The sequence below is a fragment of the Pteropus vampyrus genome, unplaced genomic scaffold, assembly GCF_000151845.1.
Source record: "Pteropus vampyrus isolate Shadow unplaced genomic scaffold, Pvam_2.0 Scaffold11, whole genome shotgun sequence".
Lineage (NCBI taxonomy): Eukaryota > Metazoa > Chordata > Mammalia > Chiroptera > Pteropodidae > Pteropus > Pteropus vampyrus.
Window position 1 is genome coordinate 1,518,467 of NW_011888792.1, and position 20,214 is coordinate 1,538,680.

Sequence of the window (20,214 nt, forward strand, 5' to 3'; positions counted from 1 at the left end):
CTTTTTTTCATTTAACATGTCATTGATAGTTTTGTCATTAAAATTTAACATCTATTTAATATATGTTTTATAAGTATATATTTGGTATAAATTCAAAAGGTATAAATATTTACACTGCAAAATCTCCTTTCCTCCATTGATCCTCAGGCTACCCTCTTCCCCTCTCCACAGGCAACCAAACCAGTCTTATCAGTCTTGTATTTCCTTTTTGAGACATTTTTGCTTATTTATATATTTAAGCAAATACACACATACATACACACACCCCCCTTCTTTTTCTTAAAAAAAATCATAACATTTATTCCATTCTGCACTATGTTTTTTCTTTTGTTAACACACTTTGGATATTATTCTGTGTTAGTATATAAAAAATTTTTGCATTCCATATAACTTTCCACTTTATATGTATACATCATTTAATTGTCCCTTATCGATAGATATAGCTGTTACCATTCCTTGCCTGTTTATAGTAATGTACTGTGAATAGCCTTGTATACATTCCATTAATTCCTAAAAATGGAATTGGTGCATCAAAGAATACATACATGTATTTGTAATTTTAATAGATAATTATCAAGTTGTCCTCCCAGAGATTGTTCTGATTTATGCTCTCACCAGTAGTGGATGTTCAATTTCTCACACCCTATCTGACACAGACACAAAGATTTTAAGTAGTACAATAGTCCACCAGTTATTAGATACAAATATTAAATTATCTTTATGCATTATTTTGGGGTTTTTTTATTAGCTTTCTAATGTAAGTGGTATGGTCATGGCATTTATCAAGTACTTAAAATGTGCCATGCTCCATATTATGCATTTAAAAAGTTATATAACATAAAATAGAGCAAGTTAAAACATAACTTGTATTTTTTTATCAGTGACAGGTGCAAGTTTTGTAGTATTCAATGGAGCTCTAAAAGCATCTTCAGGATTTCTTGCTAAGTCCAGCATAGTTGAAGGTATGAGTTTCATCTTTAAGATTGTTTTAGTGTAAAGATGTTTTCCATTTCTTTTTGAAACTCTATTTAATCTTATATAAAAGAATATATGTAAGTTACAAGGCATAGTACCACAAACTTCTGTGAAATCATTACCCAGCCCAAGAACGAGAACGTGACCAATATTTGGGTCTACTTATGCCTTTTTCCTCCTCTCTCCAAGAATTAATTATTAGACTGAAAACTATGTTTATCATTCTCTTGGTTAATTTTTTTTACTCTGTATAAACATGTATAAATACATTGCTTATTTATGCTCATTTGGGAGATTTATAAAAATGATATTCTACACAGTCTTATGGAACTTACTATTTTCACATAACAGTATGTCTCTAAAATTTATGCTGTTGTTACAATTAGAGCTTATTCATTTCCAATGCTATTAAATATTTTGTGAATGCATGACAGTTTATCTTCTGATCACGAATATCTTGCTTGTTCTCTTCTTTTGCTATCATGAACAATGGTGCTAATAACATTCTTATTGGTGTATGTGTATGGACACTGGGCACATGTCTAAGAGTTTCTCTAGAATATATCTCCAGGAGTGGAATTTCCTGGCCAATAGATTAGTAAATGTTCAGCTTTACAAGACAATGCTAAATCATTTGCATCCAAATATATAAAATTTCCCATTGATTTACATGTTCTTCAAATGTAGTTTTATCAGACTACTTAATTTGTGTCAATCTGATAGGTATCTCTGAATATGGTCATAATTACAGTATCCTAATAAGTAGAGCATCTTATGACCTATTTACTGGACATATATGTTACCTTTTCCGTGAAATGCCTGTTCACATCTTTTGCCCATTTTTCTATTGTGTCGTGTCTTTTTCTGATTTATAGTTACATAGCTTTTTATATATTATAGATCCCCACTATTTTATAGTATCTTTTTAATAGGTCTTCATTTTAATACAGTATTATTTATTAATCTTTTGCAGTTGATATTTTTTTATGTAAGAAGTTTCTATCCTATTGTTAAGATGTTCTACTGTTTTGTCCCTAAAGATTTAAAGCTTTGCCTTTAACACTTAGGTCCTTAATTTATCTGAAATTTATTTATATGCATGTATAAGGTGTGAATCCGTTGATGTTTTCCTGCATTTGAATAGGAATTGATCCAGCATCAGTGATTTAGTACTCCCTATTAGAGAGTTTTTTTTTACTCACACCACCTGACATTAAATGTGTGGGTTTTTATCCTCACATCAATTCTAGTTCTCTGACATCAACTGGGTATCCAACAATTCTATTCAGTTCTGACATTAACTACCCAGAGTTAGCACAGACCCCACAGGTTAAGGGCTCAGTCACAAAAGACTGCCCCCACAAGATGCCAGATAGAAGTCTGGGGCCTCTTGTACTTCTGACTAACTGAGCGTAAATCAGAGGATCCCACCACCTTCTCCTCAGGTTCAGTAATTTGCTACAATGGCTCTCAGAACTCAGAAGACATTTATGTTTACTGGTTTATTATAAAGCATATGTTTTCTGGTTTATCATAAAACATTTGTAAAGTAGTATAACTCAGGAACAACCAAATGAAAGAGATGCATATAGGATGTATAGAGAGGGGTCATGGAGATTCCATGCCCTCTCTATATGTACCACCCTCCCATTACATCACTGTTCTAGCACCTTGAAGTGTGCTGTCTGAACCCCAATGTTCAGTGGTTCTCATGGGCGTTATTGACTAAATCATTGGCCATTGCTAATTGAACCTCCAGCGCTTTTCCTCAGTTCTACTCCAAGGACGCAAAGGGACCCTTACACAGTCTTCTGGTGTTCACCTTTTCAGTGTCTTGACCCCAGATTCCAGGCTTCCTCGGACTGTTATTTCTGGCTTCTTAGTCTAGTAGGGCCATTACAGACTTAATGGATCACTATCTAGAAATTGTCTCCAAGCAGAGAGCCTGGGCAATTATGGTGGGCTTACTTGTTGAGTTTTCCTCTAGGGACCATGGTATTGCACTTCCTGTTGTCCACTACCTAAAACAATTGCCTCATACATTTTTTCTGGTTTTATGGTTGGTTGGTATGAAAGAGCTAGTTTAGCATTATAGTCAGAAATGAAAATTTTTTTAACCATTAAAAAAATTTTTTTAATGGTTAAAATATTTGTTACCATTTTAAAAATTACTATTTTTTACCTTTAAAAAAAGAAACTTTAACTTTGTGATATAGTTTTCTTATTTCCTAATAGAAAACAACCATTAAGATGATTTAACAGGTGACTTAAAAGATATCTTGCACAGAACATGTTTTGATACAAATTTTATGGCTTAGACATACATATAAATCGATATTTAGTAAAATAAATATGAACTATAACTCTCATTTTTAGATGGCTTAATGGTACAGATAACTCCAGAGACCATGGATGGCTTGCGGCTAGCTCTACGAGAACAAAAAGACTTTAAAATTACATGTGGGAAAGTTGATGCTGTAGACCTGAGAGAATATGTGGATATCTGCTGGGTAGATTCTGAAGAAAAAGGAAACGGAGGGTAGGAACCTTTTTACTACAATGTAATTGATTTGATGGAAGGGGGAAGGATGAAAGCATCTAGTTAATAAAATGAAATATTTTATGAATATAGAATTATCCCATGAATTTAAATGCTTATAGTCCAATTAATGAATGCAGCCTGTTTTTTTTTTTAAACATGTGCCTAACCAGCCTCTTGTTTGTTGGTTGGTTGGTTGGTTGGTTGGTTGGTTGGTTGTGAGAATGCTATAAATTATTGAAGGGTGGTGAGATGGGAGGGGGCCGATGACAAAATGTCCATTGTGTGGCAGTGTGGGCTTGATGTCAGGGGTTGAGAAAGGCAAGACACTTTTCCTGTTGTATGGTACCTATTTTTGTCAAGTAACAGATTCCCTTTGGATGTTTATTTTGTATTACATTGATTCACTGTAAATACAAACAACTAAATTTAATAATATATACATTAGAGACTTTACAGAATATTACTGCCTTCTTCTCAGTTCCTTCCCTCCTTCATTCCTTCCTTTCATTCCTTCCTTTTCTTTCCTTCCTTTCCTTCCTTCCTTTCCTTCCTTCCTTAACCAGCTGAAGGGTCTGGAGCAAAGTAGAGGGCTAATGCAGAAGGATTCCAAAAGAGTTTTTGAAATTCATGAGACAGCTTTTCTGTTATGAGACTAATGTATTTTAAATTGCAGGTCTGAATTGAACATATGAAAAAGTAGGTATAATATGCTATATAATCAAGAAATCTTGGTAAATGCATATAAACTACAGTTTTAATTATTTTGTATATAATTGAGATATCTTACTGCTTTAAATTTATAACTTCATAATTGTTCTTATTCCATTTATTCAAATATAATAATTCATTTCATAATTCTTTTGTATTATGTTTTATTCTATAGTATTATTAGTTCCGTGGATGGATTGCCATTACAAGGATTTCCAAGTGAAAAAATAAAACTGGAAGCAGATTTTGAAACTGATGAGAAGATTGTAAAGTGTACGGAGGTAACTGAGAAAGAAGATTCCTTCCCTTTACATGCTGTGGTTGGATATGGTTTTTATTTTTTTAACTGGGAGATTTTGCAGTACTTAACCACTGAATAGTTTAAGTGCAGCGTATTAAACTTTTTGCATTGCACCTTGAGACACACGCGTGATTTCCACCCCAGATTGCCTTTTATAATACCAAATTTGGAATTCCATAGGATTATTTCAGGTTATTGTATGATAGTACTGCCTGCCAGCTCACAGTTAAGTTTTGGTAGTCCTGCCATCTTTGTTTATATAGTAATATGATGTTATTTGATCATATTACTTTCATTTTCTCTTATTTTACAAAAATTAAAATATTTTGACATCAGTTTATAATCAGCATTCACATGTGAAAGTTATTTTTGCATGTTTTAATTTTTTTTTTTAAGAAGGGTATATGAAACTATAGACTTCCAAACCCTTAGTTCACCTCCATACTCTTCCTTACTCTACCTCTCGGGTCAGGCAGTCATTGCTACTCATTGTGCATGTATGCTTTGTGATTTTATGCATGTGCAAGATAGATAAAAAATTACAAAGGATATAGAAATTATAGGACATTTTTTGTTTGATCTTAATGTTATTAAGATGTCTTTATAGGATGGCAGTCTTACAGGATGAGTTCATTGGTACCCTTCTGTAAGCTGAGTTAACAGGGCTTTCATTGCTACAGGTTAACTTTAGGCATTCCCAAATTAAAACCTTTGGTTTTAAGCTTTTATAGTATAGATCAGGGTTTGTGTATATATAAATGTAATATATATACATATATATATATAAAATATATATATATTATATATATAGTGCTCCTAACTAGTGAATTTCATGGCACTAACATTGGAATTTTATTAATAAAGCTAAATTGAAAGTAGCAATTGTTGCATTTTTAAAGATACTTTTAATTATGACTTGTTTCCTAATTAAATATATTTCAGGTCTTCTACTTTCTAAAGGACCAGGATTTATTTGTTTCAGCAACTCGTTATCAATTTGCAAAAGAAATAGCCATGGCATGTAGTGCTGCACTGTGCCCTCATCTGAAAACTCTAAAGAGTAATGGGATGAATAAAATTGGCCTAAGAGTTTCCATTGACACTGATATGGTGAGGCATGTTTTTGTGATGTATTTTTTAAATGATTGTATCATAAAATAATTAAAAGCTTTTTCTTTAACTTTTTATTTTGAGATGAAGACAACTAAAATTTGTTGAACATCAGTGTGTGTACACTTCATGTACATTATCTCCTTTACCCTCCACAGCAAGTCAGCAAGCTTTTTTTTTTGTAAAAGGCTAGACACTAAATATTTTAGGCATTTTAGGCATTATGGGCTGTGTGATTTATTTCACAACTGCTCAACTCTGTCATTATAGTGCAAAAGCAGCCATAAACAGTATGTAAACTTAACAAGCTGGGCTGTGTTCCATTGAAACTTTGTTTATAAAAACGGTGGGCCAGATTGGCTCTCAGGCCATAGTTTGCTAACCCCTGCTCCACAACAATCCTGCTTGATAAGTAGGTTTTAAAGTTTATTATTCTGAATAGATACTATAGTCAGGTGATTGATTTAAAATTACAAAAGTCTAAGTATTTATGTAACAGGATCACCTCATTGAACATTTCTAGAGAGCATCATTCACGTTGTAGCCTATGTAACTGGCCCCTTAACTCCAGGCTACAATGTAAATGGTGCCCAGTAGAGTTGTATAAGGTAATAGATTTGGAAAGATCTCCTTCCTTTTCTTATCTCCAAACTCTAGTGTCCACCTCCATACTCCCTCTCATTCTTCCTTTCTGGGTAGGCAATCAAATGTTACCCATTTCTACGTATTCTTTGTGATTTTATGCATGCAAATAAGTATGTATGTCCTTTTCATTCCTCCTTTACATAGCTTTTTTTTTTTTTACCTTCTTTAACTTAATGTACTTTAGAGATATTTCATGTTATTACATATTCTTTTTAACAGTGGCATAGTAGTAGTTTATATATAAATATATCGTAATTTAACTAATTCTTATGCATGTTCGGTATTTACAGATTGACACTTAGGTTATCAACAATATTTTCTTTTTGCATAAGTATGAGTATATAAGAAACATTCCTAGAGTAGAATTGTCAGGTCCAAGTATGTACTCAATAGGTATTACCATGTCTCAAGTAGAGGTTATGCCAATTTATGTTTCTACCACAATGAGATCATTCCTTCCCCCCACATCCTTATCAAAGTAGTATGTAATCAAACTTTTGAACTTTGCTAATCTGATAGGTGGAAAATGGTACTCTAGTATTATTTTAATGTGCATTTCTGTTTCCAGTATTCAGTATAATAGTTTTCGAAGCAGGTTCTTCATTATAATGGTTTATCTCATATGAAGGAGTTCATATGCTAATTTGCTTTTCTTCAGCCAGGATGTGTTACATTCATAGTTTTTATTGGAAAGAACTTATATTTTCATCTCACTGTTAAAATTTCCTTTTTCAATAATTATTTATTTGAGTAGACACTCTTAATATGTTTTTAGTCAAATGTATTAAAATGTACTTTTCACCAGCAACATTAAATTCAAATGTTGAATGTTGAAACAACAAATACAAAATATTTTAAAGTTGATTACTTTTTTTTAATACCATGGGGTTTTTATTTAAGTCATGTTGGTAGTCCTCCAATATGTTCACGTGTTCATTGAGAAGAAACCTAAAGAATGAATTACTAACAGTTTTTTTTTTATTTTTATAACATCTGTGACAAAGAAAATTACAATTTATGTAGTAGATGGATAAAAGAAATATGAGAATATAAGATTTTATGAATAAAATTCAAGAATTTTCTTAACATTCTTAAACTGAATATTTTTAGTTTATTTTACATGAGCTAAACAAGATTGCTCATTTTCTAGGGTTGACTTATCCAGATTTTTTTTTTTTTCAGGTTGAATTTCAGGCAGGATCTGAAGGCCGACTACTTCCTCAGCATTATCTAAATGACCTTGATAGTGCTCTAATCCCTGTGATCCATGGTGGGACCTCCAACTCTACTAGTTTACCATTAGAAATAGAATTAGTGTTTTTCATTATAGAAAATCTTTTTTAGTGAAAAGATTTTAGTGAGTCAAATTACATATTGCAAACTGATTTATTAAAACTAACTCTAGCACTAAACCTGAAATGCCACAAACACTAAAAGTAAATATGTTTGATGTTTGAAACACATAAGCTTTGCTTTTTAGTCAGGAATGATCTTTTTAAATCATTAGCACAATTTAAATCTCTGAAAATTGAAGAGATCCAGTTTTTGAAGCTTTACACTTAATACAAATACTAAAAAGACAAGGATTTCTTCTGTCTTTAAAAAATTTGTAGCATTTCCTGTGTTATTCAAATGCTATGCCAAAGTATCTGCACTTAGGTATACCTCTTTATTCCAAGATCAATTTTAATGAAGGCTCTTTTCAGATGTAACCTCATAAGGGAAATAACTGTTTTCTGTATATGCCAGTTAGATTACTGGTTTCTAAAGTCTATTAAAAATGTATTTCAGTGGCATAGACCAGTTTCCAGATCTTAGACTTAATATAATTGTTTGAATAAGGCAGATAACTTATTTGTGTAATTGGAGTGGTGACCTACCTCCATGACTAGATAAACTGTTTGGATTAAAATCAGAATTTTGTCTTCTTTCTTCTCAAATTATATATATATGTGTGTATATATCTGTATACACACACACATATATGGTTTTTTCTTGATTAAATAGGTATTCTTAAAATAATTGTGGGTGCTTCAGGATTTTGTGCTTCTATATTTATGTTTTTATAGCAAGAATGTGATTCGGTATGTGTTTTATAAATCTTTAATAATTTATAAATGGGTAATATTTTTATATTGCAGTGCATTAGTTTTTCTCCTTTCTTTCCAAAGTATACCACTGTATTTACCACTTCTAAGAGTGATTGACGACAGGCCAGGTGACCCTCGAAATAGTCATTATGTAGCAATAAATGAAGCCTGAAACAGGTTGTTTTTTTGTTTTGTTTTGTTTTTGTTTTTTTTACTTTTAAACCTTTAAAGTTTCTTGGCAAGTCTACATATTTTCATTGACACGAATGTTTTAAATACAGATTTTAAAGACCTAATTACTTTTGCATATTTTAAATTCTTTATATGGTAGTTATTTTTTTATAACAGAATATTAACATAAGTTAAATTCTATGTATTTAAAACTGTTACAGAGCTTTCCTCTTTACTTCACAGAGCAAAATAAGAAAAGTATGAAATGGGCATATTTTAGTCCTGTCATTTAAGTTATATAAAATATCATTATTTTGATGCTTTATTCTTATGTGGAATATATGTTTTTGTATCAAAAACACTTGTATATCTCAAGAAAAAGAAATTATACTAAATAGCCCTGTTTTAAGAAAAATATGAAGCAACTCAGTTGAAGACCACATAGGGTTATAACTCAGGAACTAAGGTCTCAGGCTAGGAGAGACTAGGAATTTTAATCAGATTGGTCATATGGTTCCTCTTGAATCACATCTGTAGTACTAGCCAAAGACACAGTATGTAGGAGAATATCAGTCTTCTGGAAGAAGCTCCTTCATAAACAATGTAAAATGTTGCAGATATTAAATAAAGTGGCAAAAGGTAATAACTTATGAAATTTATTGAAACAGTATAAGGTAAAAACAATTATATATCAAACACAATTTATGTTTTTATATAGTATGTTTATTTTGCAACATAAATTATTGCACAATCTATGAATAAGAACTTACCTTAAAATAACCAAATAGTGGAAGGCACTTTCCATGATGGGATAGCTTTGGATTTGTTTTCAAAAAATCTCTACATTTAATAAAAATTGGAATGATGTGCCTTTGGAGGCACATTTTAAAGTATTCTTTGTAGATGTATGTTTCTGAATGCATTTGTTACTTATTTGATCATGTTCTTCACATTGGTACTTAATTTGAAATTTTAATTTTTTAAAGCTGAAAAAATACAATGGTTCTTTATACTCACTTCTGCAATGATCTGTTTTTGGTTTCATGCCTTTTAATACTACTCTCTCTGAATTTTGAAACATGAAGTAAAATCTAACTCATTGTTTTCTGTAGCCATCCAACAAACTTTGTGTCTATATATTTGCCATATGCAGAGCACTTTATTAGCCTTCACTGGTTGAAAGATGAATAAAATAGTTCTTTTTCTCTCAGAGCTGATTATGTGAAGCAGATCATTAACAAAGTAAAAGTAATTGCTATAATAGAGATATGGATCTTGACTAAGTAGTTGGAAAACAACCCAGGAGGATAGCCATACCAGTAATGAGAAGGCAGCCTGAGAATCTGCTAGATAGTGGGCATTAAACTTGTCTAGGCAAGAGTTGAAAATCTGAAAAGTAGTAATGTGTAAAAAGACCAAACTTTCCTTTTTAGGGCAATTTACTTTAGAGTCTTCTGTTTTGTGTGAATATTTTAACAAAAATTTAACTATAAAAGTAGTAGCCTAGAAAATCAAAAGCAAGCAAGCAAGAAAGCATGGGTGAGTAGTTGACATATTTGAAGCAGGGAAAGCTAAAGCAAGGAGTAGAAGAGAAAATGGGAGTAAAAGATCAACTGAGAAAACAATGAATCTAGTTTGCAAATAACATTGGCATGTTATTTGTAAGAGGTTAGACATTATCCCAAAGATAATGGTGAATTGAAGGATATTAGTCTGGAGAGAGACAAATCATCAAAGTATAACCATAGGACAGGACAGCAAGACACCTGCAAGGGCACAGGTGAGGCAAGTGTATATTCTGGTCAAGAAAATTTCCACAGGAGGAAAATCTCCACAGGCAGCATCTAAGTGTTCGATAATGAGGCACACAGTTCATAGAGCTATGCTCTGAGGAAAGAGTAAGGGGACTACAAGTTATAGATCCTTGAGTTTACTCTGTGGGATGGACATCTGAGAGGGTATCCAAATAAGAAGCCTCTTATTGTGGTAAAATGTTAACTTCCTGATCCATTGGTCAGGAAGAGTGTGTATGGAGTTTTCCAAGGGCTCACAAATCCAGCTCCAGTATGGTTAGGAGGAAAAATAGAAGATATATCCGAAGCACTCATGAGAGTTCAAAGAAGCTATTGAGAAGTGGCTTTGGAAAGGAAAAGCAGAGCCAGTGAGGACTGCCTTCATTACCCCTGGGAAGAGTTCTCTTTCTTGAAAAGGAACTGGGAAGGGTCAATGCAGATAAAGAGAAACACATATATCAAAGACCAAGTTTGGAAAATAATACCTTCAGGAAAAGGCAAGGAAAAATACAGGCTTTGCAGACATAAAACCTGAGATTGAACACCAATTCCATCATTTAGTAACTGCATGATCTTGAATATATTATTTAAACTGTCTTAAAAAAAAAAAAAGTAGTAGTCTGACTGTGGTGTCTCAATTGCCTAAGTTTATAACAGCCTGGATTTAGGTATTTTGTAAATAACAGAACATCTTTTTTTAATAGCAAGCATAACTTTGATAAATTGACTCAAAATTTAAAAGATAGTATCTTAAATCAGAAACTTCCAAGCCATACTAGGTTTTAATTTTCTTCTTCGTGATTAAAGAGAGTTTCATATATTTAATATATATACATGATTCAAATATCAGAAAAAATATTAAAAATTTAACAGAGTTAATTTTACCTCCCACCTTGTACACATCTACTTTGTTCTTCCCATTCTTCAGTCTCGACAAGTAATCATTTTTATTAGTTTCTTGTGTATCTTCCCATGGTTTAGGTGCAGTAGCAGCAAATACAAATATATACTATATATTTTTCTTCCCTTTATTTTTTATAAAAACGTAGCATGTTTACATTGAAGAACACAATATCAATTACTCTTCAATTACTTTGAGTTATGTGGTTTATATTTACAATCTTAAAGGTTTCATTGCTTCTCAAACATTTTTACTCAGTGATTGATAAAAGCATCTTATTGCAAAAAGGCAAAAAGAAAATCCACTGTTGGAATTATGACCATATGTTTCAGTAGGAAGACTACATTTCTCTTAACAAAACTTTTACTACTAAAACACTTGCAAGGTTATTTTTTATTTGAGCTGTATTTAAAAACTTTATGTTTTTCCTACCAGACACTAAGCCTCACCTTCTAAATTTATCTGTACCACTTAATTGACTCATTGGTATTTTTTTTTTTTTTTTTACCAATTATTAGTTTTAAATCTATATTCTGTGTTTTGGATTTAGCTTGGAATGATACATAATTTAATATGTAACACCTGCTGGGAAATACTTTCTGCATTTGCACTGATAAAATTATGACTATTTTCATGCTTTTTACAAATGAAGAAATAGGTCTAATTCAAGTGCTTTATTATGAACCTCTAAATGTAATAAGGAAAGAGCCTCTTTCTTCTGGTAAAATAAGATCTTGACAGCCTCTAAGATAGCCCACAATGATCCCTACCTCCTGGTTTTCACACCCTTGTGTAATCCCCTCCCACATTGTACTATTGTTGGTCTTTGCTACCGATAGAATACAGCGGAAGGATGGGATTCCATTTCCAAGATTTATGTTATAAAAGACTATGGCTTCCATCTTGGTGCCTTTCTCCCCATTCTTCTTTTGTCCCTCTCTCCCTTACCTTCCTGTCTCTCTGTCTGTCTATCTGTCTGTCTGTCTCTGTATCTCTCTGCTCCCCTGCCCCCACCTTTCTATTGGATCACTCATTCTTGGGAAAGCCAGTTTCCATGAATGGGCAGCCCCATCGAGAGGCTGCCTGGCAAGAAACTGAAGTCTCCTGATAAGAGCCACGAGTGGAAATGGATCCTCCAACCCCACTCAAACTTTCAAATTGCAGCTCAAGCCAATAGTTTGCAACTTCATGGGAACCACTCAACTAACCATCTCAGATTTCTAAATCTCAGAACTGTCAAATAATAAACATCTGTTGTTTTAATCTGCTAAGTTTTCTAGTGGTTTATTATTTGTAGCAACTAATATTAGATAACTAATACAAGATACTTATATCATTGAGCAGCTGTAAGTAAAAATTGCTAAAAATTATCAATTACTCTGACATAATTAGCCTATTTCTTATCAACATTTATGGATTACATGCCACAAGTAGCATGTGATAAGTGCAGGAAATATTAAGAGTAAAAGTAGGATTTGGCCTACTTTTACTTTTTTTTTTTATAGAAACAAAAATGCAATTGTGGGAAACTTCCTATTTTTGGAAATTACATGGTAGGATATTTAGATTAATGTTCCTGCTGAAAACCAAAGCTGATTAAAATTTAAAAATCATCTTAAAAAGATTTTAAGACAGGAAGGGATGTCCAATCCAAAGGTAAAGAGAGGAGTTAAGTCAATATGAGGCCTTATTGTGGCAACCTTATGGAGTAAGGGGGACAGATGTCAAAGTTCAGGGCCCACACAAGGTAGTGAATCTAACAGGAATCGTTATCCCACAGAACTTTCCCTCAAAAGGCTGAGACTCCCCCAAAGGATTTCAGCCTTCAGATGAGAATGAATGGGAGTATAAAATATGTAAAATTATAGCCAAGTTTAGAACTGCCTCCATTACACAAAGAATCTTAAGCATCTAACTTGCTTTTAAGGTGGTCCCACACTGGTTATGTCTCCAAGTGCTAGGAGAAATAAAAATATAAATCCTCTCCATGGGAAAGAAAGTTCATTGTAAGCCTCAAATTACATTTCAAATATATCTAAAACAAACAAAAAAGGCATATATGGAAACTAAACTCCAGAGGCAAGAATTAGTAGAAACAAAACAAATTCATATAGACTTAGGCATTAGATTTATGTTTTCTGTGTTTAAATAAATGAAATAAGGTGTGAGATATCTGTAGAGAATGGAAAACTAAAAAGTGATAGAGCTAATTTTGGAAAGAACAGTATAAATGTTACAAGACTATATAAAAACAACTTTAAAACAAATAAATTTAATGGCAGAATAGAATACAGCTAATGGGGAGAATTTATAAATAAATATGTCAGGAGAAATTATCCAGAATGCAGGACAAAGAAGCAACAAGTTGGAAAGATGGGGAAAACAGGAGACATGAAGATGTAGTGAGAAATCTTAACATGCTTACTTAGCTGAAAAAGCAGAAGAATAAGACAAAATATTTTTAAATACAATGTAGACCTTTGAAAACTGATGAAAGAGATGACTCTACAGATTCAAGAAGCCAGACATATCTCAAATGATGAAAATAAATAGTAATCTATACATAGACACTTAACGGAAAAACAGGACACAGCAAGTGAAATGGCACACAAGAGTCCAAGGAATAGTTTGCTCTCTAGTCAGAGGACCAGGAGTTGGTTGAAAGCTATGAGACAGAACCCTTTAGAAGTTACTTGCCTTCTTCCAGGACAGCTGCAGAAAAGCAGCAGCACCCCTTCCTCACTATATGTAAACCCTGTGGAGCAATGTGTAAATGCTTTGATGTGGAGCCTTACAGACTTACCTTGCTCTATGCCAATCAAGAGACAGCAAAAAGGCAGAACCCCTCTATCCACAGGTGCAATGGTGGTGGACGCTACAGGGGAGAACACTGGCAATGGGGTGGGGAGACCAGAGCCCTGGCTTTCTAGCAAGAACACCAAGAAGTGGGATCTTGGAAACAAAGTGTAGGGAGATCATAGACAAGAGGGAACTAAAGAAAGAGAACCTCTTAATTTGTGTATAAAATCCTGGGGTCACTCCCTTGCTGTGCATATGTGAAACTGACCAGAAAGAGAGTAAAGGTTTAGAATACTGAGCTACAGTATAGCTCACTATCCAGGTTTAACTGGCCATTGGGTGGTGCACAGTTGGGGCAGATTGGAATGGCATTGTGAAGGAGCTGAAAACTAAATTATTGTTGGAACAATAATCCACAGGAAGATGGCCAGGATGTGTAGTCTGAAGTAACTGGATTGTCAGCTAAAATAAGACAAAACAAAACAAAAGTATTCTTCTGAAGATTTAAACAAGACTGAGTGCCATAATATTCAGTATGTCCTGAAAATAATCCAAAATTATTCAACATGCAAAACACTAGAAAAACCTAAACAGTTCTCAAGGGAAAAGACAATGAACAAAACTCAATTCTTAAGTTCCCCAATTGTTAGAATTATCAGAAAAAGACTTAACATGAATTATTTTAATCATGCTTCACAAAGCAAGGGTAAACACTATTGAATAGAAAGATAGAAGTCTTAACCAAAGAAACAGAAGCTATTTTAAAAAATGGAAATTTTTGAGTTGAAAAATACAATCAAAAAAATTTAGTGGAAGATCTTAATAATAGAATGGGAAGAGTGAGTGAATTTGAAGATACATCAGTAAAAACTACCCAGTCTAAATAACAGGGAAAAAAAAGTAGAAGAAAGTGAAGAACTTTGAGGAGCTATAGGATAAAATCAGAAGGTCTAATATTTATGTCATAGGAGACCCAAAAAGGAGAAAGACTGGAAGAAAAATAGTTTGAAGAAATAATAGCTGAAAACTTCCAAAATTTGGTGAAAGACATAAATTTATATATACTTACATAAAATTGTAACTACAGCAGGTCTACTGACATAGCAAACAAAAACCATACTCAGGCACATCATAACCAAACTGATGAAACCAAACATAAAGAAAAAAATCTTAAAAACAGCCAGAGGAAAACACGCTGTTCATGTGAAAGAACAAAGATTTAAATTATGGAAGATTTCTCATGAGAAATCATGGAGGCCAGAGACAGTTGGATATCATGACTTCAGTGTTTAAAATAACAATAACCACAACAAAGTATCAATCTAGAATCCTTTAACTAGCAAATGTATCTTTTAGGAATGAAAGTGAAATAAAGACATTTTCAGAAGAAGGAAAACAAAGAGAATTCATCGTCAGTAGACCTGCTTTAAAAGAAATGCTAAAGAAATTTCACAGGTAAGAGAAATAATAGCAGAGGGAATCCTGAAAATGTCAGGAAAGAAGAAAAAGCAACAAAAATGGTAATAGATTGTTTTTTCACCTTTTAAGTTTGTTAAAATATATATAACTGCTGAAATCGAAAATGCATAACATTGTTTGATGGGAATTTTAATGTAATAGATCTAATACATATAGAACTGCATCCTAATGGGATAATAAAGGGACCTATATGGTAGTAGGGTTTCTATATTTTACTTGAAGTGCTAAAAGATTCTACATAGACTGCAAAAAGTTTGGTATGCAATAATCTCCAGAGCAACAATTTAAAAAAAAACTATGCACAGACATATATTTTAAAAAGCCAATATATAAATTAAAATGGAATTCTGGAAAATATTTAAATAGTTCAGAAGAAGGCCAGAAAGAAAAACAGTAAAAAAAAAAAACCCCGAAGGAATAAATAGAAAATCAATGATAAATAACAGACCAGTAGACCTATATACAACAATATAAAAAATTAAATTTAAATGGTCTAACATGCCAATTAAAGTACTAAGATTAGATAAAAAACATGAAACCACCTGAAACATGATAGTATATATAGGTTAAAAAGTAAAAAGTTGAAAAATGATGTATCATACGAACACTAAAACCAACCAACTAAACAAATAAACAAAAAATCCTGGAATTGCTATGTTAGTATCACACAAAGCAGACTTGAGTAAAAGGAAAATTACCCTATAGTTTATTGTTGTATTTCATAGACTGATTAATAAGAGAATAATCTGCCCAAAGTCACACATCCAGAAACTAACTGAATTGAAGTTTAAGGAAAAATTTTCTAGCAATTTGGACTCTCAAAAAATGAAGTAAGCTGTATTAAATTTATTATGCAGACTTTTGATGGTTCTGCTTATAATTTCAAACCCAGAAGAAAGTATAAATCCAACGTTAATCCAAAGTATAATCCAACATTAATGAAGAAAAAGAAGTTCTATTTCTAGGCATCGGGACTACTTATAAAGCTAGAGGTCACAAAGCTGAAACTAGAACCCAAGTCTCCCTCTGACCAGTGCCTTTCTCACTATACCCAATGTTCATATTCTAGATGATGTCTAAGATTAATTTTTAATCCATAAATCTCTTTTCATGATTCATTCATCACTGAAAGTAAACATAGCTAATTGGGTCAGTGGCAATAATGTTTGACAGATTAGTTAAATTAAAAAAAAAAAAGCAGCTAAAGGCAAACAAGATATAAAATATTTAAATTCTCAATTCCCTGGACAAAGTTTCTGCACAGCAAAAGAAACCATCAACAAAACAAAACGGCATACAGCTGAATGGGAGAAGATATTTGCAAATAATACCTCTGATAAGGGGCTAATATCCAAAATATATAAAGGACTCACACAACTCAACAACAACAACAACAAAACCTGATTGAAAAAATGGGCAGAAGATCTGAACAGACATTTCTCCAAGGAAGACATATAGATGGCAAACATATATATGAAAAGATGCTCGACATCACTAGTTATAAGAGAAATGCAAATCAAAACCACATGAGATACTACCTCACACCTGTTAGAATAGCTATTATCAATAAGACAAGAAATAATAGTGTTGGAGAGGATGTCGTGAAAAAGGAATCCTTGCAGGATGCTGGTGGAAATGTAAATTGGTGCAAATACTTTGGAAAATAGTAAGAAGTTTCCTCAAAAAATTAGGAAGAGAGCTACCATATGACCCAGCAATCCCTCTTCTGGGTATCTATCCCCCAAATTTGAAAACACATATTCGTAAAGATATATGTACCCCTATGTTCATTGCACCATTATTCACTATAGCCAAGATATGGAAATAACTTTTGTGTCCTTTGACAGATAATTGGATAAAGAAGATACAGTACATATATACAATGAAATACTAGTTAGCCATAAAAAAGATGAAATATTGCCATTTGCAACAACATGGATCTTGAGAGTATCATGCTAAGTGAAATAAGTCAGACAGAAAAGGACAAAAACCATATGATTTCACTCATATGTTGGATACAAAATAAAAAGCAACAAACACAAAACAAAACAAATTCATAGATATAGACAACAGAATGGTGGTTACTAGAAGGGGAGGAGGGAGGGGAGGATGAAGAGGGTAAAGGGGGTCGCATATATGGTGATGGAAGGAGATTAGATTTTGGGTAGTGAGCACACAATGGAGTATACAGATGTCATATTATAAAGTTGTACACCTGAAATTTATATAATGTTATTAACAATGTTACCCTAACAAATTTAATTTAAAAAAATAAGTAGAAGCTATCAATGGAGGCATATTTAAAAAGAAATTAGAGGCAACCAGGGAATAAAAATAGACTGCTTTATAGTTAGAAGTATTATCCATTGGGCTGGCAGAAAATTTGTCAATAACAAAATAGAGGCCAGGAAACTATTAAAAATATATTTATTGCATTAAATGTAAATTAATACTTATATAAATATAAACATATATTTAACTGCTGAGTTAAATATAACTAAATTCTAAGGCCACATACACTCTTATTCAAGAGTATTCTGAATCAAAGGTCCTACTTCCACAGATGACCTCATCTAATATACATAATATACATACCTCTAATATTCATAATCTTATCACCTCTAACCATATTGGGTTAATCAGAACTAATATTACACTATTTATTCCTACTTATATATATATCACCAAAAACAGCTCCAAACTCTAAAGTCAATGCCCATTTTTCACATTCTAATCTCTTAAGACTGTATATCTATTATTCTTTCCTCAATATGCCATATATTGTTAACATATGAACCCTTCCTTTGTGCCAAAAACAGTATTTAGACACATATTTGCGATAACGATTTCCACTCAAAAGTTTAGAAAATAGATGAAACTCCATATACTCATCCTACAAAATCCTCAGATTCAACAATTATCAAGTTTTTCCACTTTGCTTTATTTATCCCTTTACTATCCTAAAAGTAGAGAGTTCCTATGAAACCTTTCATAAGCCGAAATTGAGTAAAGCAAAGATACAATTACCTTAGGACACATCTTGCTAACAAATGCACAAAATAAATCAAGATAAAGCACAGATACTCACAGACACAGTTCAAGGCTATGATAGCTTGATGCCGAGATGCTGAGTGTGGTTCCTAGGGAAGGAGCTTGGTGATGCCACTCTTTTTGTTTGGAGTGTGTGCTGCCTCTATAAGGGTTCGCTGCAAAACAAACACTGAATGTTATTTTCACTCTCACGTAAAAGTGAAAATCTTCTTTGAATTTCATTCAGTTTGTAAAAAAGGGTACTAATGTAGGTCTTTTGCAAAAGCAGAATGGAATAAAGCAAACTTTCAATAAGTAGAGGATACCTATATATATTTCCTGGACTATTTTCAAGCAAATCTCAGACATCATCATTTCATGCCACATACTTCATGGCTCTAAATATCTAGAGAGTGGAAAGTAATTTTAATTGAGTCAGTTACTACAAAATCTATGAAAATATTGACCTACTATTATGATCAATAGGCCATAAAAACTTTTGTACTGCAACTGATAGAATCAAAAAAGTGAAGAGATAACCTGCAAAAAGGGAAGAAAATATTTGCAAATCATGTATCTGTTAAGGGACTTGTAGTCAGATTTTAAAAGAATTTTTACAATTCAACAAATAACCCAATGTAAAAATGAGCAAATGATTTAAGTAGACATATATCCAAAAAATATACATCTAGCCAATAGGCACTTGAAAATATGCTCAACATTATTAATCTCTAGGGGAATGAAAATCAAGACCACAATGAGATACTACTTCATGTCCACTTGGATGGCTGTAATAAAAGAAAAAACAATAGATAACAACAAGTGTGAGGCTATGAAGAAACTGGAACTCTCATATATTGCTGGTGGGAACGGAAAATGGTGCAGCTAGTTTGCAAAACTGGCAGTTCCTCAAAAAGTGAAACGTAGAACTACTATATGAACCAGAAGTTCCACTCTTGTGTATATACATAACCAAGAGAAATACATCCATACTTCCACACAGAACTTGTACATGAATGTTCGTAGAAGCAGTGTTCACTAGTAGCCAAAAAGTGGAAACGACACAAATGTCCATCAACTGATGAATGGACAAAATATGTCATATGCAAACAACGGAATTTTATTTGGCCATAAAAAAGAATAAAGTACTGATGCACATTATAATATGGATGAACCTTGAAAATATTATGCTAAGTGAAAAAAGCCTGTCACAAAAGACTTTATTGTATGATCCTATTTATATGACACGTCGAGAATACTCAAAACGAAAGAGACATAAAGTAGATTAGTAGTTGTATAGAGCTTGAGGAAGAAATGAAGAGTGACTGCTTTGGAGTTGAGGGAAATGTTCTAAAGTTGATTGTGGTCCTGGTTGCACAATTCTGCCTACATTATACACTGAATTGTATACTTTAAACATATGACATTTTAAAACATTAGGGAAATCCAAATCAACTACAAATTGATCAATTGCATGTAACAATAAAGCTTTTTTTAAAAAAAATGAGAGCGAAGTCGTTAATAGTGTTTTCTGAAACTCAAGCAAAAAAAAAAACAAAAACGGTTAAGCTAGAGTACATCCAGATAGTAGGGAAGACTGAAGATGATTGAAATAATTACAACTCAAGTCTGAAAAGACATTAAAATCTGAAGGGCTGGGGCAAGAAGAG

At 32.6% G+C, this 20,214-nt stretch overlaps 1 protein-coding gene and 1 long non-coding RNA gene across 3 annotated transcripts in view; one reads left to right on the top strand and one right to left on the bottom strand.

Annotated features, from left to right (window-relative positions):
- ZFYVE16 (zinc finger FYVE-type containing 16) overlaps positions 1 to 9,558 on the top strand; it is a 43,482-nt gene extending 33,924 nt beyond the window's left edge. The window contains exons 14-18 of one of the 2 annotated variants that reach the window (XM_011377461.2): positions 882 to 962; positions 3,352 to 3,514; positions 4,401 to 4,506; positions 5,469 to 5,636; positions 7,464 to 9,558. In XM_011377461.2, the coding sequence (XP_011375763.1) occupies positions 882 to 962; positions 3,352 to 3,514; positions 4,401 to 4,506; positions 5,469 to 5,636; positions 7,464 to 7,625 (680 nt within the window). In that variant the 3' untranslated portion in view covers positions 7,626 to 9,558. The remainder of the gene's footprint in view (positions 1 to 881; positions 963 to 3,351; positions 3,515 to 4,400; positions 4,507 to 5,468; positions 5,637 to 7,463) is intronic. The other variant, XM_023522958.1, reaches the window with a different exon arrangement.
- LOC111731375 overlaps positions 1 to 20,214 on the bottom strand; it is a 25,053-nt gene that overhangs the window by 3,250 nt on the left and 1,589 nt on the right. Inside the window, exon 2 of the long non-coding RNA XR_002777098.1 lies at positions 18,603 to 18,720. This is a non-coding gene — a long non-coding RNA (uncharacterized LOC111731375). The remainder of the gene's footprint in view (positions 1 to 18,602; positions 18,721 to 20,214) is intronic.